The 26,939-nt window shown below is 51.7% G+C and overlaps 1 protein-coding gene across 2 annotated transcripts in view; it reads right to left on the bottom strand.

Moving 5' to 3' along the window:
* The window catches only part of STXBP1 (syntaxin binding protein 1), a 66,185-nt gene extending 40,351 nt beyond the window's left edge, over positions 1–25,834 (bottom strand). For both annotated transcript variants that reach the window (XM_034793608.1, XM_034793609.1), the window contains exon 1: positions 25,609–25,834. In XM_034793608.1, coding sequence (XP_034649499.1) covers positions 25,609–25,645 — 37 coding nt within the window. In that variant the 5' untranslated portion in view covers positions 25,646–25,834. The remainder of the gene's footprint in view (positions 1–25,608) is intronic.
* Between the last annotated feature and the right edge of the window lie 1,105 nt (positions 25,835–26,939).

Genomic DNA, 26,939 nt, shown 5'->3' with positions numbered 1-26,939 from the left:
CCCCAGCGCTACCGGCTTTGGGCAGCCCCCCTGCCTCCGGACCCTGCGCCGCCGGAGCCCGGGAGGGGAAGTGCCCGGCTGGTGGCTGGGGTCCGGAGGCAAGGGGGCTGCCTGAAGCCCATAGCGCTCGGGCAACTCGGCTCTTAAACAGAGCCGAAGAGTCAGGGGAGGAGCAGAGTTGCCATTTTCCCGGACATGTTCGGCTTTTTGGCAATTCCCCCCGGACGGGGGTTTGACTGCTGAAAAGCCGGACATGTCCGGGAAAAAGAGGACGTATGGTAACCCTAGTTTCCGCACTCCAGTATTCTTCAGGCACTGGATTTCCCTCGTCCTCTTTTCACTTTTAAACCAAGCAGACAGAATTCAAACCCAGCTGAGGCCTGCTCTGTGCAAACACTCGAGTAGCAAAAGCCTCCAAGCCGGCCACTCCGTCGGCGCAGCCCTGGGCGCTGCTCAGCCGGCCCGCTCGACTGGAGCTTTCTAATCCAACGCACGAAGAAAACAACAAAGGATTTAGAGCCTCTTTTAGAAACAAGAACCAAGCAGCTTGAGCCATTCCCTTATAATCCTTAGCAATCGCATTTCACCTCCCATTTAGGTCTGTCTTACACAACCAGAGGCGACAACATCACACGGTCCCTCGCACGCCCGGCTCACTCCACTTTCACCGTTGGAGCATCTTGGCTCCCGCCACTAGTCCAAGCTCTAGGGCTAAGGAGGGCTGGCAGCAACGGACCTTTCAGGCCCGTCCCATCCCAGGTTGCTCTGGGTTCTACCTTAGCCCCATGGACTGACTTGCCTTTGCACGCCTGTTACGATCATACAGAGAGCGCGTGAGTGGATGATGATGAAGGTGACGATTTGGTCACGGAGGTCGCGGAAGTCACGGAATCCATGACTTCCAGAGACCTCTGTGACTTCAGCCCGTGGCGGCTGGGAGCTATAGGGTCCCGCCGCTGACTGGGGCAGTCGGGAGCTGTGGGGTACCCCCACCGCCTGAGCGGCAGAGCCCCTGAGCTCCAAGCCACTGCGGGAGGAGGGTACCCCAGAGCTCCCCGCCGCCGTGGACTGATAAAGTCACAGACAGCTCACAGGCCTCTGTGAATTTTTCTTTATCGCCAGTGACCTTAACGATGATTGAGAGGGACGGGCTCTAGCAGGAGCGTGAAAGCTGGGGACAGAGGAATTGTTTAGGGTGCTCCAAGGGGCGATAACTTTACACACAAGTTTGAGCTGAGGGAATATGTGCCCCCGGTGAGACTTCTTGGGCCTTATCCTCTCCCCCAATGGAAGAGGTGGAAGCAAGTCAGTTGAGGCTGGACGAGATATACGGAAAGAACCATCCTTGAGAACGGGCTAGAGAACCTTGTCCAGTCCAGGTGTCTATGACCGGATGGGACTCCTCTCCAGTCCATTCCACTACAGCCCGCCCCCGGCCTGGGCAGTTTTCTGACCTGCTCTAGCCACACGCCCTCTTTGTGCCTCCCCAGCTTTCCAAAAAGTATGTTAGATCCACCTCCTAGCCACCACCCTCCTGCTGCTGCCAGTAAGAGACTTATCCACCAAGTGTCTCAGAGAGTCACACGGAAGGGATGGAGCTCAGAGCCAAACAGACCAGAAGCACACCTCATGGATAGCCTCGTTCAGGGCGGCCAGAGCCTGGTCTGAGAAGAGAGGTACCCCCAAATCACAGTGCAAACAGTCATGAACATGCATGGCGCTTTGCATAGCAGCTACTGCACGGTGCAGCACGGCGTGTGCAAGGATCTCCCCTATTTGCTCCTCTTGCAGCCACGAAAACGAGGCCCAGTGCAGCACAAGAGCAGAGCGACTCGTGGGAGGGACACAAAGGGGGGCACCAGCTAAAGGGGGGCATGTGACCTCCCCATGTGACCCCCCCCCACGCCACGTGACTCCTCCATGTGACTCCTTGCCCTAGCCCGGGGGCCCCACGCTCTCCCAGTCCCATATTACCTGGGGTGGGGAGGGGCTCTGTCCTCCTGCTGCACTGGGAACCACAACGGTGAAAGGAGCAGAACGAGGGGCCACCAGGCAGCCCCACGCTGGCAGCTCTTCCGGCGCGGCTGTATCACCCCCAGCCCTTCCACGCAGCTGCATCTCCAGTCTGGGATGCAGTCTGTACAGCCCCGCCGGAGAACAGGGTTGGGGGCGGTATCGGTACAGCCGCGCCGGAGGACAGGGCTGGGGGCAGTACCGGTACAGCCTCGCCGGAGGACAGGGTGTGGGGCAGTACCGGTACAGCCTCGCCGGAGGACAGGGTGTGGGGCGGTACCAGTACAGCCTCGCCGGAGGACAGGGTTGGGGGCGGTACCGGTACAGTCGCACTGGAGGACAGGGTTGGGGGGGTACTGGTACAGCCGCACGGGAGGAGCTGCCAGCGCGGGGTGCTGGCTCCTGGGAGCCCCACGTTCTGCTCCTTTCACTGCTATGGTTCCCGGGAGAGCCCTGCAAGTCAACTGACCCCTGTCCTGCGGCGGGGCTGTACACACCTCAGAGACGCAGCTGCGTGGAAGGGCTGGGGGCGGGGCTGGGAGCCATGCAGCCGCACTGGAGGACCGCTGGCCCAAGTTCTGCTCCTTTCGCCGCTGCGGTTCCCTGCTGAAAGTGCCCCCCCCAGGCGTCTCGGGAGGGGCATGTGACCCTTCTTGCCCCTCCCAGGCATTGCCTTTTCACGGGTGGATGGGCAGAGTCAGCAGCCTAGGCAGTATGATGTGTGGGCACTATCCCGGGGGGAACTGCAGGGAAAACGTCACTGACTATGGCCTAGAAGGTTTGACCAATCACAGCTGGGTAATCTCGAGGGTTTGTGGGGGGTGACATTTTAACCTTCCCCAAAACACTCTTGGCTACTGAGGCTGAGAATCAACCGTTCCAATCGCTTGGCTCGGGGGGTTGTCCTCATGCCCAGTGCTAAGCGGCTCTCTTCTTGGCTTGGATTTCTGTCCCACCTTGTCCAGACTACCTCACTTCAGCAATGGCTGTATGGCCCCACTCTGACTTTTAGATGCTAGAGTCCCTGCCCCCTGCCTCTTCTCTTCCTCTTCTCCCTCCTTTCCCCTTGCTGCTAGCAGTTTATCAAATGGGACTCTGCCAAAGCTGCACTTAGCTCCAAACCCAAGGCCAAGCATGAAATGTTTCAGCCCAAATCTTCGTATTTCAAGAAAATGATGCCTGAAAGCAAAGGAGGCGGGTTGAGTAGAAAGGCTCTCTCCAGCTCTTAGCAATGCGTCCGTAAAAGCAAGGCCCGACCAACATCAGCTCCAAAAGCACCAGCCACTACCACTGGGGCTAAAGAAGTTATCCCTTCAGGTAGTAGCAGATCTTATCCTCCATGTGGACCAGTGATGGAGAGAAGGTTAAACCACAGTTAGCTAGTATGTTAGCAGGAACCAGAACACCAGCTATCCTAAAAACTCCTCTTCCGCCACAGCTCCCCCAGTACAATCAGTTCCTCCCAGGACTCTGATGCACCGCTGAGCTGTACAACTAAACCAGAGCAAAAAGAAAGTACAACTAAATTGCAACATTGGTGGAAAGGCAGCATAAGCCTTATGGTTTGTTATTTTCCTCTCTCTGTCCTTTCCTTCCCGGAGGGTTTTGCTAAGCCATGCAATCTCAGAGATATGACTGGGAAAACAAATAAAGAACTCAGCACCTTGTGGTGTTTTTCATGTAAAGCATTTAAAAAACAAATCAGGGGCGAAGTCTGCCACTAAGGGACAGATCCTGCAAATACGGTGAAGAATTTTACACACTGACCTCAATGACACTGCTCATGTGAGTAAATTACACACATGCTTATTCGGTTGCTGGATCAAGCCCTAAATGAGGACTAGAAAGAACTAACGCTCAGAACCAAAAGTAGCTAGTCATTTTGGGTGCCCAATGCAAGAAACCTTAAAGAGGCCTGATTTTAAAAAAACGCTGCTCACCTGCCCTCTGCAAAACTGACACCCAAAATCAATTGTGAAATCCTTGGCCTCTGGATTTCTATATATATTTATTAGCTTTCATTTTGAGCCAACATTCAGTGGGTAGCCTATGGGCACATACAGACAACAGCACCAGGTCAAAGCCCATCAGACATACCAACCCCAGGAAGTGGTCTGCTTTAGAGACAATAAGGAATTCTGTCCATTCTCTGGAAGGAGAAGGAGCACAGGGGGAAACAACACCACAAGCCCATCCTAGATCAAAGTCATTTTTTTTTAACATATAAATGGAATAGTCATGGCTTAGACTGGCCTTTCTTCCCAAAGGAACACTTTGTAAACTATATGTACCATTCACTCACACACTATCTGGAATGCATTCAGCTCTGGGTTGGAACATGGCCTTAATGCCACAATTCAGCCCTATGGATCTATGTAATAAAGAACAGCTCTTATAGGATAGGGGAGATATGCCTGCCAGCAGACCAGCTCAGCGAGGTTGGAATGCGGATGAGCGTTAACCAGAGGGCATCAGCATGGGGCAGAGCGGGCTCTCTTTAGAGCTGGCTGAAAATTTTCTGATGAAAGTGTATTACTTTGGAAAATGCTGATTCATGTTACAATGAAATGTTACAGAAACGTCCGTTTGGATCAAATTTCATTTTAAAAAATCAGACCGGACCATTCTAAACATTTTGACCTTTTCCGGACAGAACATTTCAATTTTCCATTTTGAAATGACTTTTGGTTTCAAATTTTTTACATGACATAATTTTTTTTTAAAGTAGAAATTGGAACAAAACATTTTGATTTGATTGAAACATTTCAATCAAGCCAAGACGATTTCTTTTTTTGGAATTTCATTTCGCAGGAAATTTCAATTTTTATTTGCTTTCCTTACATTTTGGAAGGGAATTTCTTTCAAACTCATGGAATTTCCCACGAAATGGAAAATCTGGCTGTCACCCAGCTTTGGTCCTCTCCCCTCTGAGTCCGGGAGGGGCATTTTGCTACTGGAGGTGCACGAGACAGAAAACGGGCCAAGAATGAGAAGACTCTCTCCAAGCTCTGATAGCTTCTACCTCCCTGCACCACTGAAATCTATGGGAGCTTTGGCACTCACTTCAATAAACCCTAACCTCCCCATCTGATTGCAAGTATCACTTTGTGCCCTGCAATGTTACATTGACCTGCTAAACAGCTGCTTGGTTTTAGGTAATGGCCCCAATAGATCACAATTGCTTTTGTGGTGCTTTGGCTTTCAGGTGCTATATGGGGGGAGGGATAGTTCAGTGGTTTGAGCATGGGCCTACTAAACCTAGGGTTGTGAGTTCAATGGGGCCACTTAGGGATCTGGGGCAAAATCAGTACTCAGTTCTCTTAGTGAAGGCAGCAGGGTGGACTCAATGACCCAAGGTCCCTTCCAGTTCTAGGAGATAGGATATCTCCATATATTTATTTATAAGTGGAAGGCTAGATTCACAGACATCTGTAAAAATATTCCACAACTGCCCAGCTGTAGTATGCATGCTGCAAAACACTGCATGGGATGAAATGGTGTGGCAAATAAAGCCTGTTTTTAATGAATTATGATCATGTTTTATATGCATTCACAGCAATAAAGCAATAGGAAGTGCTGTCTCTACTGCTGCCAAGATACCACTGCTGCAGGCTGCAATAGTCTATTTGACAGGACCTCTAAAACAATAAGTTTGGTGGCTGTTAGCACTTTTGAAAGCAAGGAACTCAGTGCTTTGGGTAGTGCTAGACACAGCATGGTTATAAACTGTTCAAGTCACGCCGACACATGCCCATGTACCTGAGTCTTGTCCTGCTGCCCCCAGAATGGATCCCCACACCCAGCTCTGTCATTGCATCAGCAGCCCGGATTCCTTTCCAGCCCCAGCTATTCCAGCATTGGGCTTACCCCTGAACAGAGTTATGTAGATTCATGCCATTCTGGAGAAGAGATGAGCAGCATGATCTAGTGGCTAGGGTGCTAGCCAGGGACTTGGGAGAGGTGGGTACAATTCGCTGCTCTGCCACAGACATCCTGTGTCACCTTCCGTTTGTTTCTTAGCCTCTCCGTGCCTCAGTTCCCCATCTGTACAATGGGGATAATAGCCTTGCCCATGGGCGTCCAAGATAGATAGATGTCCACTAATTACTACAGGGAGACAGTCAAATGTATTGTACTTATGAGAGATGTTCAGTTTCAATCCAGGTCCCCATGGCGGTGTATTATCCACCATGAAATAAAGCCTACAGACTCTCTGTGGAATTTTCCTCTGCTGATAGAAGGCCTGCAGTAAAAATTGGCTTCCCGTAATTAATGGATTTAAATGTAGGCCGGGTGCATTCACTATCTGCTTGTCTCTTTGGAAGCTTTTTCTGCTTGTGGTCTGGCCTGGGAAAGCATTGATACCATAAGTCATGGGAACTCTATACCCCAGGCCACCTGGCCCTTTTGTGAGGGTGTAGAGCAGAGGTGGGCAAACTATGGCCCGCGGGCCACATCCAGTCCGCGGAACCCTCCTGCCCAGCCCCTGAGCTCCTGGCCCGGGAGGCTACCCCCAGCCCCTCCCCTGCTGTTCCCCCTCCGCAGCAGCCTCAGCTCGCTCCGCCGCCGGCGCAATGCTCTGGGCTGTGGGGCTGCGAGCTTCTGGGGCAGCGCAGCTGCAGAGCCCGGCCTGACCCGGTGCTCTGGGCTGCGCGGTGGTGGTGGTGGCGCAGCTGTAATGCCACCAGCCACCGGTGCTCCAGGCAGCACGGTAAGGGGACAGGGAGCAGGGGGGTTGGATAGAGGGCAGGGGAGTTTGGGGGTGGTGGTCGGGGGGGGAATAGGGAGTTGAATAGGGCAGGGGTCCGGGGGGGGGGGATGGGCCACGACCCCCTCCCCTAACCGGCCCGCCATACAATTTCCGAAACCCAATTTGGCCCTCAGGCCAAAAAGTTTGCCCGCCCCTGGTGTAGAGGCTAGGGGGAATTTGTGTAAGCATCACACCATCTTCTAGGGGTCATGTCCAACTAGTGAGACAGGGTCCTTCCAAACCAAGCACCTAGATCATGAGACCTGGCCAGCCCAGAGACGTATTTCTGCCAAATTTTTATCTGCTAACAATTTGTTAAGACATCTCCAGAGATTCTCCTGGGCCACAGGTCCAAATCCAGCCCAGCTTTGCAGTGACTGAAAGTTACCCCCATCCAGTGACTGCCCATTGGCTTACATGTAAAAAATTAGTGTTCCCCATGCAGTTTCTAGTGGACAAGTATCCACATCACCGAAAATGTGGTCATAGTAGACAGCCTAAGCAAGGAGGCCCAGGGCTGCATGGGCCAGGTGGCTGAATAACCACCTCACCCTTTTGATGTGCACCTATGACAATCCCCCTGAAAGAGTTAATGGGAGTAAGTGAGGCCAATTAGCTCACCTGGCTGCACTTGGGGGCTGAGCCAGGCCCAATTAAGGCTAAACCCAGCTGGGGAGGAGCTGGGTGGTTGGTACAAAGCAAAAGGGGACTACAGGGAGCTCCCTGACTAGAGAGTGGAGAGACTGGGAGGGTGAAGGAGGACGTCCAGGGGAGAGTTGGCCCTGGGATCTGCTCCTGTATACAGAAGTCTGGCAGAAGGCTTGGGGAGAGCCCTGATAAAAGGCCAAGACCTGGACTTCCAGGGAGAGAGCCGTGGGAGGTGTTCAGTGGAGGACAGCAAGAGAAACGTAAGTGGGATGAAAGGTCAAGCCTGAGGAAGGCAGAAGTTGGGTAGAGTTTGTACCTTTGCCTTGGGATTTACTGGGAGATTCTGGGGAAGAGCCCTGGCCCTGAGAGAAGGGTGAACTAGAGAGGCTGTGGGTGAGGCCTGCTGTCAGGCTGTGGTAGGAAGAGGTCCAGGGAGGCGTCGGCAAGGAACTCTATAGACTGTGGCTGCTGGACTGAGACCTAGTGTAGTGGGAGGGCCTGGGTTCCCCTACCAGCCATGGGCCGGTGAGGGGGAGAAGGACCACTGAAAGCTCTGAGCAAAGGGGTGAAATGACCATGGGGCCCAGAGCTGGGGCCAAAGACCAGCAGTAGGGACATGGGACTCCTTATGTGTTGGACTTTGTGACCTTGGAAGGGGTGGAGCTAAATCACAACCTGGCTGGAGGGCTGAGTCCCTAGAAGAGGCAGACTACTGTGGGATGGCAGCGACCATCCGCAGGGGGCGCGAGAATGGAAAGAGAAGCTGCTATGGAGGGGCAGGAGGGCATCCAGCCAGGAGGGGCACCAGCCGTGAGTATGCTCTTCCATAGGGGATAAAACCCCAGACCTTCAGTATCACAGTCCAGGCTCCTGCCACTTGAGCCCAAGGAGTAGCTCCATCAGCTGGTAGCAGTAGCTGGCCATCCTCCGCATGGACCCGTCATCAGCGAGGGGTCATGACACTTGGCCAGTGTGTTACCCGTGCTGTATCTTTTCCGGTGGAGAAGCAGAGCACTCTCTGGTCTCCAGGGCTCTCCCTTCAGCAGATTTCATCAGCACTCACCTCAGTAGATTATTTACTTTTTAAGGCTCAGGTTACAAAAGCCTGTGGAGATGGAAGTGCCTCAGTGGGAGGGCTTCTCGGGAGGACCCTGAGCTCTGGATGTGCCCCACCCGCCTTTATCCATTGGATCAGCCATTTCAGCTCAGTCTCACAGGAAAGCCCACCGGGCAAGCTCCAGCTATCTGTGCTGCGGCACGGCACGGCCCGGAACATCTCCTTAGGTCTAGTCACTCAGGCAGCGGACTCTAAGTAGGACAAGCGCCTTCCCCAGAGTCACATGGAGATGTCCCCTTCCCTGGGGAATCGGGCACTGATAGCTGTACCCTGTGATAGAATCAGTCCTTCCTGGAGCTGGACAGGGCTGGGGAGCGGCCGGCGTGGGCAGAACGCTGCTGTCAGGCAGGGGAGCGGGTTGCTGGGCAGGGTGGGTTAGAGCCTGTGCTCCCTCCTGAATGTTAAGGCTGGATCTAGGCATGCATCGAACAAGACGCTGGAGACACAACAGCAGAACAGAACAGGGACTAAGCTAAAGATGCCTCCCCTTGGGGCCAGGCTGCTCCGCTCTGGCTTCCTGAGCGCCTCTGGATGGGCAAATCTCTGCCTCTGATCTCTCTGCAGAGGGAAAGGGACGGGGCTGTCTTTCCCATTAGCACAGCGGGGAGGCATGTTATACGGCCCTGGGACCGTCAAAGTCCACATTCCCAGCAGGGTGCATTCCGGTGAATAACACTGAGCTCCTGCAAACAACAATAATAATACCTAGCTCCTGCCCTCAATAGATCCCAAAGTGCTTTACAAAGGGATGTGTGTGTGTGTGGGGGGGGGGGGGCACTCTCACTATTTTACAGATGGGGAAACTGAGGCACAGAGCGGTAATGTGACTTGCCCGGCAGAGGAGTGGCAGACCTAGGAATAAACCCTGGTCTCCTGCGTCCTGGTCTCGTGCTCCTTGCACTCTGCTGTATGGCTTCAATAGCATTTGCACATAAGCAGGGCTGGCTCAGATGCAGTGGGTGCTCTATGGGAGGGGAGAGGATTCCCTAGTGGTGCATGTTAGGCCTCTGGCTCCTGGATGGCTCTGTCCCTTGAATAGCAAAGAGGAAACAGAGCTTCCATCCGTTTCCATGGGGGGAGGATCAGACGCTGCTGGGGACCAGGAAGCACAGAACTGTTAGATGTGCTGCTAGCAGCGAGCAGCGACCCTGCTGGGGTGGAGGATACCAAAGGGCTGTGCAGCTGGGTCTGTAGGGAAGGATCCTTCGTGCTCATGGCTGGCTCTTCGCTCAGGTGCAAGGATGTGAGTGTCAGGGGCCATGCTCAGCACTGGTGCAGGTGCAACGACCTTAGCCTCATTGGGCAGGGGGAATGGCTGGGCGAGGGTTAGCCAGAGCTCAAGCTGTAACAGGTTTCCAGGGGAGCCCCCAGGGCGGGCAGGTCGTTATGGAACTAGAACTCAGGTCAGGGCTTTCAGGGGGTCTAGGAGACTGTGCTGAGCGAGCCTGCAGGTCTGGATTGTGAGTGAGGCCAACTCCCTTCCCCAGGTCTGGATCTAGGGCAGGAGACGGCAGCATACCCCAAGCTGGAGATTTCTCCCTGTTTCAGCCCACAGCAGAGGAGTCTCCGCCTTCTCAGCTGGGTCCCTCCTGGAATTTTCCATCTCAGTCACACCCAAGATTCAAGAGGATGCAACCTCCGCCCCCGAACGTGGAGAAAAGGTTCACAGAAACCCCTGCGAACCAGAATCACGGAGCTCGGCCCAGAGAATCCATCTCAGGCATCTGTCTTCGCTGCAGAGATTTTCCAGCCAGCCCAGTCGTGGGGCTGGGGGCTGCCCCAGTCGAGGGACGGTAACAGCTGTGAACTTTACCCTGGCTTTGGGCAGAGCTGGGAACCATGCCCACTCTAGAAGCAGGGGAGTTGCTGTCTAGGAGAAACCCCTGGGGCTTGGCCACTGGGACAGGCATGCTGAAGCTAAGACCACAAACTGTTTCACCTGCACCTGACCTATGAGGAAAGGATAGTTTCCAGGTGATCCCATTTGCTGTTTGCATCTCCAGCAAGCAGAATGGCTGAGGCGAAGGCAGAGAGAGACACTGAGGTTTTCCAGATTTCTAAGCAAACGGATGCTTAGGAGGCCATGATTCGGGGTCTCCAAGGAGGTGAATTAACTATCGCTCCGTGGCTTCTGCACGGGATACGGCCACATCCTGTCTGAAGAAGCCCCAGAACCCACATGCCAGATCAGACTAATCAGTTCTAATATATATTTGCAACCGTCTTTTATTAAGATCTTTGCTGGGTCTACAGAGAGTTAGGATGGTCCTGGGGTTAGGGTACTAGCCTAGGTTTGGGAGAGCCAGGTTCAAGTTCCTGTTCTGCCACAGACTGTCTGTGTGACCTTGACCAAGTCCCTACGGGCCAGACTTTTAAAGGTCTATAGGTGCCTAGATAAGCACTGGGCACTTGTGAATATCCCACTAAGCATTAGCCATCTGAATACCTGTACCTGGGGGCAAAGGGGATTTCATTCTCCACTGGGTTCCAGATGAATCCAGCCTTACACAAACTGCCAGGGGAGAAATGTCTCCCCCGTCACATACGCCATCTCCCTCCGGTCCAAAAACAATAACGCCCCCTCCGGGCATCAAGCTGAGTCATCCTTTCCCACCCCCATCTCTCTCCGCGCAGGTAGCATTCTGTCTGCAGCAGGTGGCTGGTGAGCACAAAGGACGGATGTGTCTGGACAGGAAGCTGGAAATCAGCCTGGGGGCTTGGCTCCAGTCTCTGTGCGTGTGAGAGGAAGCAGAGGGTGTGGATCTAAAAGGGGACATCTCATCTCCTCCCCCCCTCCCTCTCTTCCCTGGGTGCCGAGCAGCTTGGCCAGTCTGAACCCAAATTCACTACTCCTGGACGGGATCGCTGGCCCTAATATTGCCAGGGGCGAGAGGATGATCGTGTTCTTCAAAGGGCTAGCCTCCAGCTAAGGCTCTGCTCTCCCTGGGAGGAGCCAGACCCACAGAGCTGCTGCTGTAGCACGGGGCTGCAGTATTTTTCCCTGGCATTGCAGTGGCTCCCGGAGCAGGTGTCTGGCTGATGGCTGGGCTCTAGTTGTGTGGGCAGAGGCCTCGCCCATCCTGCAGACAGAATCCACAGCGTCTTTCCTTTCCAAGAGATCCCCTCTCCCCCACACCACTGCGGGACACCTTCTCACAGGGTGGGCTGGCAGATCACACCAGGACTGAGAGGCTGGCACTGCCCAGGGCAAGGGAGGGAAGGGATCTGAGATGGCACAAGACTGTCTTAGCAGTGATTCAGGCTCTGTGGAACCCTGGGCAAAGGACAGGGCCCCACCCACCTCACCTACAGCCAGCCTATTTCTGCCTACCCACCACAACCCCTGCCTGCCTGCAGCTCCTTTCTCCTCCGACTGCAGCAACTCCCCTGCCCCTTCCCGGGGGCTCCCACGGCAGGTACCTGAGGAAACAGGCCAGAACGGGAACCGGGGACACAGACAAGAGAGCCAGCAGAGCGGAGAATGCAGTGCCAGCGGCGGAGTCGCTGGCAGGTGCTGTGTGCAAGGGCCTCTGGCTCCCACATGCCCACAGCGATGGTGCCCAGATCTGAGGATGCCAAGGCCGCGATGCCCCTGGCTGCTCCTGGGGTATTGCTGGGACTTGTTCGTCAGCGGCCTGCCCTGCTCCTTGAAAAGTGCATCGCCGTGTTCGGAACTGGCTAGCGGGAGGGTGCTGAAGAGGGGGATTGCTGGCATGCCTTATCCTCTGGCCCAGCACTGCCCGGCAGGAGCCATTTTGACCCTTGTGAGCCTCCTTTTGCCAGTGGAGCTCTGGGGTCGGCAAGAGCAGCCCCCCGAACGCACAGGTTTGGAGAGAACAAGCTGGCCGGGGGAGGGATTCTGGCTTTGCAGCCCTGGCAGAGTCCTCTCAGTGCACCGAGTGCAGCCACGCAGGTCCCCACTGCCAACCTGCCCCAGGCCCTGCAGGCTGTGGATGGGCGGCTGTCTCTGGCAGGTCAACTGCCAGCCTTGGTACCCTGCAGGCAGTTTCCTCCTCCAGCACCCCCAGCTCTGCAGCAAGCTGCAGTCTGTTTGACCCTGGGCTCCGAAGATCGGCCACGAGCCATCCGAGTGGTGTCTACCCGCAGTTCCATCAGATTCAGTGCTGCATCCGCTGCCCAGTGAGATCTCTAGGTCAGAGGTTTAGAGCAGGCCCCTTAAACTGCCTTCGCTGTCCACCAGCTCCTTACTTGAGGGAGCTGTTAAAAGTGCCTCTCTGAGCTCTGGTAGGGCTGCGGGCGGTTCGGTGCACTCCCCTGGCTGCTGCACCGCTCCGGATAGAACGCAGGCCAAGGCACCAGAGCTGCTACCAGGCTCACACTCTGCATCTAGAATAATAACAATCAGAGTAATGCCCAGCTCGTCTAGAACGCTTTCCAGCCACAGATCTCAAAGCACGTTACCAAGGAGTTCAGTGTCATTATCCCCATTGTACAGGTAGGGAAACTGAGGCACAGAGGTGCCGTGACTTGCCCAAGCAGAGCTAGCCTGTTACACAAACGGCTGAAAGCAGCTCCCAGGTTTGGGCTGAGGCGATTTTGTTCAGATTTACTTACTCCTTGTCCTTTGTGGGGCAGAGCTAGCCCTGCCCCTGCTGCACCAGATCAGCCCACTGAGATTTACGATGGCTTCTGGTGCCAGCCAATACGAGCAGAGGATTTCTGAAGCCCACTGCCTGCTTCAGAGGAAGGCAAAGACTCCATCGGCATTCTTCAGGGCAATTGTGGAATCTTTGGTAGAGAGGAGGCTGGAAACCCTTCCTGACCCCACAACCTATACCCTGAAGCATGAGATTTGTTTCAATTACCCATGTCTCTGGCACCTTAGAGGCAGAAGGCCGGTGCTCAAGTGCTTCAGTCTCCCTAGCAATTCTGGTGTCCAACATAACCAATGCTCTTGACATGTGCATTTAAACACAGGGGGTTTGTTTCTGTCTTTCTGGCACTTAGCGAGCAAGTCCTGACCGCAGCTTGAAGCCTAGTGACTGACAGGCAGGATACTAGATTGGAGGGACAAGCAGACTGCTTTGATCTGGCATATCCAGTGTGGCCGTATGGAATGGCATTATGGCCCTCGCCTTTCAGGACCTCCACATCTCAAGGCAGCTGTTGGGAAAGGCCTGCAGCCAGCGCAAGTCAGACGTTGGGGAGATGTAGGGTGGGGAACAGAGGGGGCCGTAATGCAAGTGTCTGGCTTCATTTGACAAAGACGCCTCTGCCCAGGGAGGCAGGCTGTGCCGTGTGATTTGGGTTAATTACAGCGATACCACCTCTGGGCTCGGTGCACCATAGTGGGAGCAGGAGAGGGGTGATGAGTGGCAGAGGTGGGGCGCACTCAGCCTGCAAGGAGGCTGCCCCCACCCCTCTGAAGATCACTCAATTCTTCACAGAACAAGCCAGCCAACCGGTACAGGGGCTGATCCTCTCAGAGACCCCCGCAGCCCTCAAACACAGCCTGGGTCAGCCTGGCGGCCACCTGAAGACTGGATGATCCAGGCCTGGGAAGGAGGAATACATTGATGCAGGCCATAGCGCAGCAAGCAGAGGGCTGCCCGCGTGCGTGTGGGCTGCAGGAGACTGCAGTACTCGGAGTGAGCATTTTTATCCCCAAAGGAGCCCTGGATGTCCGAGTACCCCAAGCCCCCAGCACTCTAGGCCTCCCCAAGTACTGCAGTACCCCAAGGCCCCCAGTACTACAATACCCCAGCACCTCCAATACTACAATACCTCAGTACTGCAGTACCCAGATACCCTGCAGCAAACCCAAGAAATCCATAGCACTAGATCACATCCCTTGCACTGACTGCAGCTGAGGCACACCCGAGGGAGCTAAGGGCAACGGGTTGCAGGAGAATCCCGTGTGAAGGGGAAGGGAGACGAATCAGAGAGTGGAGTTACTGGGAGGGACCAGCTGGATTCGCGGGGCAGGCCTGCGTTGCAGAATTCCAGGAGTGCCCCATGTCCCGCACCGCATGTCTGCGAGGCGGGAAGCGGGTGGGACATGTCAACGCAGGTGACTGTGCCCGCTGGGCCAGTGTATGGATGAGAGACGCGTCCCGCTCCAAGGCCCAAACCACAGAAATCGCAAAGGAACAGAAAGGAGCAAAGACATCGCCTCAGAAAGCGAGCCGGAGAAGCAGCCCCCAACCTTGGGGAGAAACGTCACGCTATGGAGCAGCCTGCCACAGGTTCAGAGAGAACAACCCTGACAAAGACCGTGGCGCCACAGATGCTAGAAAGCCTTGTCCTGGAAACACTGCACCCATCTGGGCCCTCGAGACCCTGCCTCATTTTGAAATTCTGGCAACCCTTGTTCAGCTTGCTGTGCCCACTAGGTACGACAGGGCTGAAGCAGGGTGTGTGGGCGCAATAGATGCATGGGTGAGAAGTGCCAGGCTTAGGGTGGGTGTGCTGTGCATCTGGCCTCAGGGTAGCATATGGGCTAAGGCTCTCCAGGGTAGAATAACAGAATATCACAGGGTTGGAAAGGACCTCAGGACGTTATCTAGTCCAACCCCCTGCTCAAAGCAGGACCAATCCCCAACTATTTTTTTACCTCAGATCCCTAAATGGCCCTCTCAGGATTGAACTCACAACCCTGGCTTTAGCAGGCCAATGCTCAAACCACTGAGCTATCCCTCCCCCAACAGATCAGGACAGATCGCAGAACAACTGGAGGAAGGTGGGGACTGCTCAGCTAACAGCACTCCTGCAAGGCCTGTGAGCAGCCACCGCACATACAAGCTCCAAAAACTCTAGTAGCTCCAGGCGAGTTATAGCCAGGCTTGGCTTCCCTCTAGTCCGAGGATACTAGAGCCCAATGGGACCTGGATTCATGAGTGGGACCCCTAGGCACTACCACAATACAATAATGAAGAATTGTAGGGTCTGAAATGGCAGGGGGGGCAGGTGCCTTGGACCCTTCTTGCCGACCCCTCACCTGGGAGGAGTCATCTCACCGGGGACAACGTTCTATGATTGTTATTCAGTTAACCCTTTCAGCAGCCACAACCACTCCCTCTCCACTGACTAGTGCGTCCTGGGACCCAGCCTGGGGACTGGCTGTGCTTTTCTGAAACGGGGCTACGCGGCTCTCCCGCAGGGCTGGGAAGCTGCAAAACAAGATGTGCTGATGAACTTCCTGTCTGGGTGCCTAGCAGAGTGCTGCCCACGTATGTGTCTGTTAATGACTTGAATGGAACTACTCTGCATTTACACCATTGTAACCAAGAGAAGAATGAAGCCTATTATCTTTAATATTATGCAGATCGGTGGGAAAGGGTGTACCAGCCATTTCCTGCCCTCTACTGGAGGTCCTGCTGCCTTGGCACCCTAAGAAGCTGTCCTTTTGGAAGAGAAAAGCAACAAATTCAGACCTCCAGGAGTTGCCTAGAAAGGCCTCCCAGGGTCAGCTGCTGGTGGAACCAGTGAGACTTGGTCCTTCAGTGGCTAGAGGGCCTGGAGTACTCACAGGCCAATGAGAGGCCAGCAGGCCAGATAAAAAGAGTTGGCTGCTACTATCTAAAGCAGTTCTACATGAGGCAGGCCAGGGAGGCTCTCCCTATCTTAATACAAGACACCTTGGTCAGGTGCCTTTTGGTTGGCCCAGAGAAGGACTGTTAATAAGCACTTTAATGCCCAAGTGGCCATCTTGAGGTAAGTGTTAATTTATTTTCTGCAAAATTAAGGTGAGCTTGTTCTACAGGATGCCTCAGGTGAGTCTGTGACAGTCAGATCTAACTAAGGTCATGGAAAAAAATGATTTTGTCGTCCATTTCATCCCATGACACTGGATGTTATCATCATATGCATGCTTGTATGGCCTCACCACTTTAGGTCTCTTAAATTTCTCTTTCTATTTTTACTAAGAATGAGGGGAAAAAAGCAAACTGCTACAATTTCACTTCTGTAACTTATAGAAAAATAATGCTAATCCAAATGGCTACGGGTGAGTATTTCTCCTCTATTATTGATTACCCTTTTTATTGATGGTCTTCACCACTCTTGAGAGATAAGGTCTTAAATAAGTGATTGGGGGACAAATCATACGGCTACAGCCAGCTCATTAGATATCTTGCATGTATCTTCCAATCCGTCACGCTTTCTGAATTAATTTGCCTCTCTGGGTGATTTGCATGGCACTAAAGTGACTGACCGGATAATTTAAAAGTTAGCAATGAGGTGGCCTATAAGAAATAAAACTTTTGTCACCCCAGGAGGCAATGTATTTTCTTTATAACAGAGCAATGCAGAGCAATCTTTCATGGAGCCTTTCAAACGAGTACAGTTTGCTTGACATAGGGTCTGATCCTCCCGCCATTAGCATCAATGGCAAATCACCAGTTGACATTGATGGTGCAATAGTGGAACTGTAAGAAAAGTGGGCTAAAGACCTCACACAGGGGTAGCACTGTAGCACTTCAGTGTAGACACTGCCTACACTGATGGGAAGGGTCCTCCAGTTGGCGTAGTTAATCCATTTCCCTGAGAAGCAGCAGGGCTGCCCAGAGGGGGAGGCAAGTGGGGCAACTTGCCCTGGGCCCCGTAAGGGCCCCCACAAGAATATAGTATTCTATAGTATTGCAACTTTTTTTTATGGAAGGGGCCCCCAAAATTGTTTGTCCCAGGCCCCCTGAATCCTCTGGGTGGCACTGAGAAGCAGTACCTAAGGGGATTGAATAATTCTTCTGTCTATACCAGGAGTTAGGTTGGCTTAACACATCTCACAAGGGTGTGGATTTTTCACACCCCTGAGAGACATAGATATGCTAATGCAAGTTCCCAGTGTAGACCAGCTCTCAGTTAAGCCATATTAACTATAGGGCAGAGCATGGGTGTAACCAAAGGCAGAATTTGCTTCAATATGTCGAATTTTACATCTACACATGTGCTACTCATGTGATCATGCTACAGAAATAGCCTGAAGCCCATACGGAAATTAATGGCATGTAAATACATTGCCAATGGGAATTGTAAACCAATGTGCATATTTCATAGGACTGGTAACATAAGAGCAACCTGATTGGCTGATGAAGAATATGACTGGGAGGATACTCCCAGTTTAGCTACCCAACACTGGCTGTTAACCAACGGGAAAGACTCACTAGGCAAACGTGTAGCAACACACTTCACAAGAGCAGTAACACACTTCAAGATGAGCAGCAACAAGGGATACCTGTTCTCAGCTGGCTGAAGGTACTTGGCCTTCAGCCTCAGGTCTTACCCACACGGTCACTGGTTCTTTGTATCCCGTGTAACATGCATATCTTGTGATGTGATACAGCTCCCACTTTTCAGATACAGCTATCTGAGAGGTGGCCCCCCATTATTGTAGTATCTGAACACCCCATAGTCACTACTGTATTTATCCTCACTACACCCCTGCCAGGCAGGGCAGTGCTGTTATCCCCATTGTACAGATGGGGAACTGAGGCAGAGAGAGACTAGTGACTGTAACACTAAGCCCCTCTGATTCACACCCTACACGCTATTGTAGTAATCTTTGTACAAAACACACCTTGTGAGGTATCATTGGAAAACTAATCACTCCCTGATCATTAATATTCTTGTTCGATGTACGTAAGCAATGGGTATTGAGAGTTATGGATATGTGCTAGAATGATGACTCAAGTGTGTTTAACCCAGGCGAGTTGGTAAACGGGTCTGCCTTAGACAAAGGAACATGTTTTCCCCCACTGAGAGTTATTTCCAAAGCACTTTGAAAGACAATGAGAATGTATTTACATATCATGTAAACAGTCCCGTCAAGCTAACAAGGGGTGGAGGCAAACCTCACACTAACCTCACGATGGCAGCTGTCTGTCTGTCTCCAATGAAATTAAGCAAGGTGTGACCAGAAACAATGGAAGCTCTCATTACATAGAAGATCAGCAGGAGGATGGAAAGCTCACAGGAAGGGAAAAAACTGCTTGAGGTCATCCTGCCTCTTGACATAAAATCATTGAACTTTGGAAGATATAAGCAAGGACAGAAACCATCTTTGGCATCCAACACTAGCCAGATACAATGGAACAGAGCTCTTGCAAGCCAAGAAAGATGGGTTCTTCAATCAATGGGGGGGTTAAAGTCTCTGGAAACTGAATATAGGTGAGAAACCATCTTTCATCAAGCCTGTACCTTGTTAGATTAAGTTTTAAGAGTTTTAGATTCGTGTTATCATTTTTATTTGTTTGTAATCCTTTCTAACGTCATTCCTTTTACATGGCATCACTTAACCTATGTCCTATATTTAATAATTTTGTTTTACTATTAATCTAAACCACTCGTGCTGTGTTGGAATTAAAGCGACTCTTAACTTCAGTTCATGTGGTGAGCTAGTGGGTTTTGTGTTTTTTAGAGGAACAAATGAACCTTATGAGTTCTCTGCACTATCCAGGAGAGAGCTGCACATTGCAGAAATCCAGGACGTGGGAGTGTGTTGGGGTCATCTTGCTGGTTGTAACCAAGGCTTGTGCAAGCCAGAGTGTGACAGTGGTGTGTTGCTGGCAGGCTGCTGGTGTGTTTCTGGACCAGGGCTGTAGTTATACAAAGACACTCAGGGTACGACCTGCATCCTTGTTGCTGACGATGAATAACCCAGGTAGGGTGTTACAGTAGCAAAGCATTTGAGGCACCCAAGATTGCAGGGCAAGAGGGGACACAACCCCTCAATGGCCTGGATTGTCCCCCAAACCCCATCACAGTGACTTGCCCAAGGTCACACAGGACATCTGCAGCAGAGCAGGGAACTGAACACTGGGAGGGATAGCTCAGTGGTTTGAGCATTGGCCTGTTAAACCCAGGTTTGTGAGTTCCATCCTTGCAGGGACCATTTGGGGACTTAGTTGGGGATTGGTCCTGCTTTGAGCAGGGGGTTGGACTAGATGACCTCCTAAGGTCACTTCCAACCCTGATATTCTAAGATATCAGGCTAGCACCCCAGTCACTGGATTCTCCTCCCTTTCTAGGGCCTGATTTTCCCAGGGCAGCTGTTCTGCACTTCTGAAAGTCCAGCCTCTACCGTAGTGCCACATGGGATCCAAAATCACGAGTCCCTTCTGAAAAGCTGGTGACAATCTCTCCAGCAAAACCTGCCCTAGGGACCACTTCCAATACCAACTCCTAGCTTAATGTATCTCCAGCACAAATTTGTTCAATCTTTACTTAAAGACCCACTTTGACTAGGCAACTGATTTTTGCTGGTCCATTCACAGATTATTTGTGGCCCCTCATAAGCAATCTATTATATCATTTATATACCTCAGAAATCGGCTCAATGCATGTTCTCTAGGCCTAAAATTATTATTCCCTAAGCATGTCCATCACTGTAAAGCCAACTCCATTGACTTAGGAACAGTGGGGAGGCAGTCACTTGGTTTAATGCACAGATAACCCCTCATTCTTAAAGGCAGGGCCTAGCCCTGCAACATTTACTCAACCAAAGAAACCTCGATAACCGTTGAAAGATCAGGCCCAATGCCCTCAAACAGAAGGACTTGCTAGTTAGTGTCTCCAGTTTAGTGTCTTGAAAGTTTACTCTTCCAACTGGATTCATTCCTTCACCTACTGTTTTATCTGAAAAAACTTTGTGGTATTTTAAGTCTGGCTTCACAGAAAACTATTCTGTTTTTAACACCTGGTCACTGAGATGCGAGCTCCAGTGTGCCACACATGTGTACTATTAAACATGACTACCACGTGTCCAGAGAGAGGTTGTAGGCCACCTCCTGCTCTCTCCCTGAACTCAGTAGCAGAATTCCAATCAAGGTCAAGGGGAGCAGGAGCTGTTTTTTCCAACCACCTGGCGAGTTGCCCCTCCTGATTACTAAGCCCAAAGAGCCATTGCAGGGATGCAGGACTACAAACTTCACCCTGGACAGAGAGTGGTGCGAATGTGCCATAGATTTAATCATCGCCAGGAGTTCCTTAATGCTCCTGGGGCACTGCGTGGAAGGGCAGATTTTTAAAAGCACTCAGCGTGTCGGGAGCGGAGCACTTCGAGAAATCTGCCTGAAATCATGGGCCCCGAGCACTTGGAAATCTGGTCGGAAGGGTTACTTGCAGTCTTCCTTGTCCCCCACAATGAAGTCATCTTGGTTTTGTGTGTGCTGGTCTGAAACAGGCCGTGCATATTCCTGCCCAAATGCCAAACCCCAGGGAAAATGCTTTGGCAGTACCGCGGGAGGGAGTGGATCTTAACACTTCCTGATGTTAGGGAGATGCAGAGCTCTCTTTTTAAACTACAGTGAGGGGATTGGTGGTTTGGGGGGGCGGGGATAAAAAGGGAAATTAACCCCCCAAAAGTCTTATACATTAGAAAGAAATGTCAGGTTCCATTGTTGGAAGCTGTCACTCCAGCCATAATTTCCTTTGTTATAGCTAATGTATTGGGGGAGGGGACGCTCAGACAAATGCAGAAGCTTTGCATTCAGTAACACCTCAGCTGTGATGCTTTAAGGGCTGGTTCTCCCCTGCCTTGCACCTTGGGTGGTCAACGAGCCTGTGCAAGTGGGTGTTGAAGGCTAAGAAATCAGAATTCTCTATGCATGATGGTGGCAAGGGGCCACAGGCTCTCGCACAGGTATAAGGCCCAGATCCTCAAAGGTATTTAGGCACCTGCCTCCCACTGATTTCCGTGGATATTAGAAGCCTTGAGCATCGGGGCCTAAATAACTACCCAAGGGGCAAGGCCGTGAAGCCTCCACCCATTCGACACTATTCAGGCCAGCTTTTCAAGAGGGCTCAGTTCCAGTGTACCCAGCTGCTGAGCGCTTTTAAAAATCTCTCCCACGGGGGTGAGTTATGGATGGCCTGCCAGCCCTGGGCACTTGATCATCTGTGTGTCTATAAGAACAGTTTCTCGAATTGTGTAGATGTACGGGAGAGAAGGAGAGTGTGTGTGCGTGCCAAAAAAACAAATACGCAGCTAAGGTTTGTTAATTCTTCTAACAATCCCAACATGCGAGAGTTCGGCGTCCTACAGCACCATTAGCGTGAGCACCCTGGACCTCTTGTATATATTTGCGGCTTTCACTTGAAAATCATGAACAGTGATAAAGCCGGACATCTAACAAGGAAGCTTAAATAGGGGATGCTACATATGGGCAGCATGGTTGCAGGTACCTTGGTGGAGATTTCCCAAGCAACATAGGGGATTCTTCACACACGGCTTCCATTCATTCTAATAATAAAGGTGTCTAATATATTCCTTTGTAGTGTCTCTTTAAACAAAGGCTATTGTAACAATGGTTTTGTTTCTGATACTTACAGGGCAAGGGTTTGTAAACTTCTCAAAGGGCCCTGAATAATTTTAAAAGGATCTAAATGCCCTAACTGTTTGCAAATTTCAGCCCTTGCCTTTGCATTTCCGGTGCGACACAAGGGTTCATTTCTTTGAAAAGAAACAATAATAATAAACAGGAAATTAAATTCAAAGAAGAGAAAGCGAATCCTTGGAGTGTGCATTCACTGAGGGCAATGGAGCTGGCATGGCGTTTACAGCCTGCTCTCCTTTAGCTGCACTGTTAACCCATAACCACTTCAGCGAGGCACTGGGGCACCATGTGGGAAACCTCTACGAAACCAGCGAAGGAACAGGCTGACAATCCCACCCAGTTGGCCTAAGAGAGGTGCAAAGAAGCAGACTGCCAACAAGCCAAGGGAGGAAGAAAATAGCCTTAGGACCTAGGACACAAAGGCCGAGATTGAAGTCAAGTGAGAGGCAGGCTGAGAGGTCCAGGGGACTGGGCAGAGGATAGGGACAAACCTGGGTCAAACAGGGCGGCTGGCAAATATGGTAACTTTATCCCCCCCCACCCCAAAAAAAAGGGTGGACAGGAGTTTCATAAAATGGTGATGGAAGGGGCTGGGAATCAGGGTTTAACCGTTACTGGACTCAGATACGCTGGAGAGATTTTACTCAGAATTTACAAGACGCCTGTGGGCAGAGACCAGACCTGCAAAGTTTCATTCAGGAATGTGATTTTTTTTTTCTTCCCCCTTCTGGGGGTGGAATTATGAGACTAATTTGCAACTGCATGGGCTGCACAGTGTTTGCTCTCAAACACAACCCCGGGTGGGTGGAGGGGGTGATGTGCTGGATGGAATGGCCCCAGAAAAGGGATCATCATGACACGGGTTGGCTGCGAATTCAGAGGCAAGTCCATAAAGTTATCACCAAGGGCTAGAGGGAAGCCAGGCCTGGTGCCTTTCTTTGAAGGGTGGGGCCATGTAAAAGGAGGAGCCATGGCAGGATGATGCTATGTTGCCTTCCCCACTGAGAGGAAACCCCGTCAGTGCACAGGATCAGTGGGTGGGCTCAGGATCTGGACAACTGTTCTCCATGGCATCATCATCACCACCACCGCCAGAAAAACCTCCTGGACATCCCAGCCCACAATAATCTTCATAATCCGCATTACCTTGGACAGTGTGGGCAACTGCCCAGTGAACCCATGGGAGAAGGTGGGCAGGGCCACTGAGGAAGTCCTACAGGAACCATTGTGGTAAGGAGGCGGCACAGGACTCCCACGCAGAGAGCTGGGACCTATGGTCAGGGGATGAGCTCCACCTCCCAGACAGGACAATTCCAAGGAAATGGAGAGCAAACTCTCCCCAAGGCCTTGATCCTACAATGAGAGCTCTCTGTAGGCAGAATCCCAAGCCCCAATGAAGCCAACAGGAGTCAGACTGCATGGACCTCTCTGGACGATCACAGTCCAAATGACCTGTATCCTATGCAGAATTTCCCTGCACAGGGAGAGAATCTAGTGCTAGTCTTATAGATACCCAGACTAATCTTATATTAGAGGGATACCCACCTACTGGTTCTTTTACAGATTACAAAAGCTCTTTTGAGGGAAGAACAGGGCAGTTTGTTATAAAAAACTTGAAGCATAGAGTTTTGCCTTCAGTCAGATGCCCATCACAGAGGTTAGAACAAGAAAGTGTGTGCGACATGGGATGGTTAATATTGTATTCAAGCAAAGAAAGAAAATATGTAAAAAGTCAACATCTTTAGCTTCCAGCTACTGGTCTTTGTTCAAGGAATGGAAGGTACAGAAGATACATTTAGATTGTGGCCTTTGGGAGTTTTGACTGAGGAAGGAGGGTCGGAGGAGACCTTTAGTTTTTCCAAGGAATGCTGTTGAGGAACGCAGTGATACATTGTGCATCACGTCGGTTTCATAACCTACTTTTCACACGCTAGAGAGTGAAAGAGGACAATCTAGTGCAAGAGAATTAAATGCAGCACAATATTTTAAATTCCACCTCACCCCCCTCCAGGATTATCTTGCAGGGATTTCCAAATCCAAAGGGATTTTTTTTTTCCGCTGACCGAGCCCGCAGATGAGCTGTAGGTTTTTGGAAAACGAAAGCAGAGCGAGACTGGTGCAGAGCTGCCTATTAGCTCTCTGGGCAGGTGATTTCTTGGAACAAAGCAGGACATAAATCTAATGGGATGATCCCATGAAACAGTCACACCACCGCACTTCAGCCACACCATCTGCAGACTGGAGCCAATGCTGTGGTGTGGAGGATTGTTAAATAAGACCCTGCCTGCTTAAGGCACAAAGCTCCAGGAGCGCTTTCTCCGTATCCAGAGCTATTAGAATCTACATGTAAATTCTCCCATTCCCCCCGCTAAGCAAAAATAAAAAAAAGTAAACAAGGAATTTTTAAGGCGACATTTTGCCTGGTTTCCATTTAAACAAACAATACAAGGTTAGTTAATTTCAAGAGAGCGAAGAATGTATAGGATTCATGGCAGAGGGTACTCAGAGGAAGTTGTCACCATTTTATACCATTTTTTGGTCATTAGTTGTTTAGGCATAAAAGTTTCTCAGTTTAATTATTATGGCATGAGGGACGCAGGCACTCTGTACAGGAACTCCCCACCTGCATAAGCGCTAAAAATAAGAACCCCCTATTTAGATACTAAAAATAACATCATCTTGGGGGGGGGGGAAATCTAAGAGATTTTTTTTTTCTCCCCAAATCTAGAGAAGATCATCATCCGTGAGCCAAAAATAGCACCTTGGATTCATACACAAGAGCTTAAGTCCCCCCCCCCCACCACCACCACCACACACACACACACACACACCAGAGCAACCGCACAAAGAAATACCCTGGTTGCCAAAGCCCCTAGCTCAAAGCCAAGAGAAGATTCAGCCTTTATTTGAACCATTTCTTTGGGTAGCTGGAACAGCCACCCCCCCCCCTCCGGGGAATGCTCCTGCTGGGAAGGGAAGGCAAGGCTGGGCGCTGCTTGCATGGTGTTATTTGATGTTTTGGGGTGGGAGGGGGGAGTCCAGGCGGCTTTGCCCTGACACTGCAGGATCTGGTGTAGCACAAGGGCTTTTCTCTGCCTGCGCAAAATAACGCAGCCGATTTTGGCGAACGAGCCTGGAATTTTGTATGTATTTATTATTGGCCCAGGCAGGGATCACCTCCTCCTCCCCTCCCCATGCCCGGAGGCTCTGGGGAATCAGCTGGGATTTATTTATTAATGATTGTTTATTAGGATCATCATGCCTCTTATTATGTATTGGCATCATCAGGCGACCGCTGCCTGCTGGACAAAGCCACGAGGACCCAGAGCCTGGGGAAATGGAAAGGGAAAGCCAATGATCCATCTCCCTCCCCCAGCACTGCAGAAAAATCCCAACAGCCCCCCTCCCTCAATCAAACAACGGTAGCACCCCCATTTGTCCATGTATGTCTCCGGTTCCCTCTCCTCTGATTCCCCTGCCCCCCTTCCCTCCCCCCACCCCCCGGCTGGGCGTTGATCCTGCCGGCAAGGGTCCGGATTGCGCATCTGCAATTCCACACATCCCCCCCCACTTTCTATTTTCTCCAGCAAAAGATTACCAAGACTCTAGTCCATTTCCCCATCAGATCCTGCCCCCCCCGCAACACACACTCCCACGTTCAAACAGAGTTCATCTAATCTCCCAGATTCCCCCCCCCCCACGCCCCAGATCCAGCCTCCCCCCGCACAGCCCAGGGAGGGGAGAGATCAGAAGGGGGAAATAGATCAACACGAGAAGCATCCTCTTACTTTCTCCAACCACAGCCTTGAGCCCAAGGGGTGCCATGCTGCCCGGGTGCCTTTGCGGGGGTGTGTGTGTGTGTGGGGGGGTTGTCTCCCCCTTTTCCTGCTGCTCTCCGGTTTGTAAAAATCCTCTCGCCCTCGCCGTGGCTTTGCTCTCAGCTGACTGCGAAGGAGGGGGAGACCGGGAAGCTGAAGATGGGGAGAGGGGTGGTGGTGGTGGTGATGATGATGCTGGGGAAGGGGAGGTGATGGTGCTCCAGGACGTCACCGCTGTGCAGACCAATCGCCTAGGCGGGTTGGTGCATCCATCACTGGGCTGCAGGACAGCCCACTGGCCATCTGGGCTAGGGAGGAGGAGCAGCGGGCTCCAGGCAGGGCTGAAGGATGGGCTCTGATGATGATGATGATGCAGCACACAGCAGGGCACTGGAGCAGAGAGAGGGGGAAAGATGTCTGTCTAGGAACAACCCAGCATCAGCCGCAGTGCTAGCCCTCCCCGCCACTCACCAGGGCTGGACACACCAGGGTCAGGCTAGGGATGAAGATCTTGGGTCAAATTCCTCCCTGGGCAAACCCTCCAGTAGGGACTGGCCTTACACCAAGGCTGGATTTGCAGCCTGGTCAAAAAGCATTGCTTGACTCAAACCAGCCCCTGTACTTTTACAACCAGCCGCTCTCCCCCGGCCGTGTAGTTATTTATTTATTACTTAACCTTGCATTGTTTATTGAAATGGAAACCTTGCAAAATGTAGCTTTGAGAATTCCATGTGTAACTGTAATTTTTGGTGTGTATCTGTGGGGGGAGGGGAATGGGAGAAAGAAATGTAGGTTCGACTAGCTCTGGATAGAGAGAGCATTACTGTATTTATTCCCAGGCTGCATATAAACCAACTCATGTGAATGATTTTTAGATCTATAGGCATAGAGGTTAGTGGCAAAAGGCAGCCCTGGACTTTGCCCCTCATGGCATCCCAGAGCTGCAATTTGTTTTTCTCTCAGAGAAAACGAAAGGGACCAGAGGAAAAAATCCATTGAGACAGAGGAGAATCTAGCTCAGGGAGCCAGGGCTTCCTCCCAGACTGCAGGGACAAGGCCCTCCAGAAACGGTCCCCAGCCCAAAGACATCTAGGGTAGGGTCTCCCTCATCCATACATAACAGGGTCACGGGGGTGTAAGCTGACCTGGAGAAGATCTACACAGTGGAGCCATTCCAAGAACTTCCCCCAAAGTGCCTGGTCCTGGATTTTAGACACATAAAGTGGTTAGCAAATAAAGCACCGGGCAAAGAGTCAGGAGTGGACCTGCTGTGTAATCTTGGGTAAGTCACTTCAGTGTTT

This window comes from Trachemys scripta, chromosome 17, assembly GCF_013100865.1.
Source record: "Trachemys scripta elegans isolate TJP31775 chromosome 17, CAS_Tse_1.0, whole genome shotgun sequence".
NCBI classification, from domain to species: domain Eukaryota; kingdom Metazoa; phylum Chordata; order Testudines; family Emydidae; genus Trachemys; species Trachemys scripta.
The sequence above is the reverse complement of the archived record's forward strand: the minus strand, read 5'-3'. Positions and strand labels throughout refer to the sequence as shown.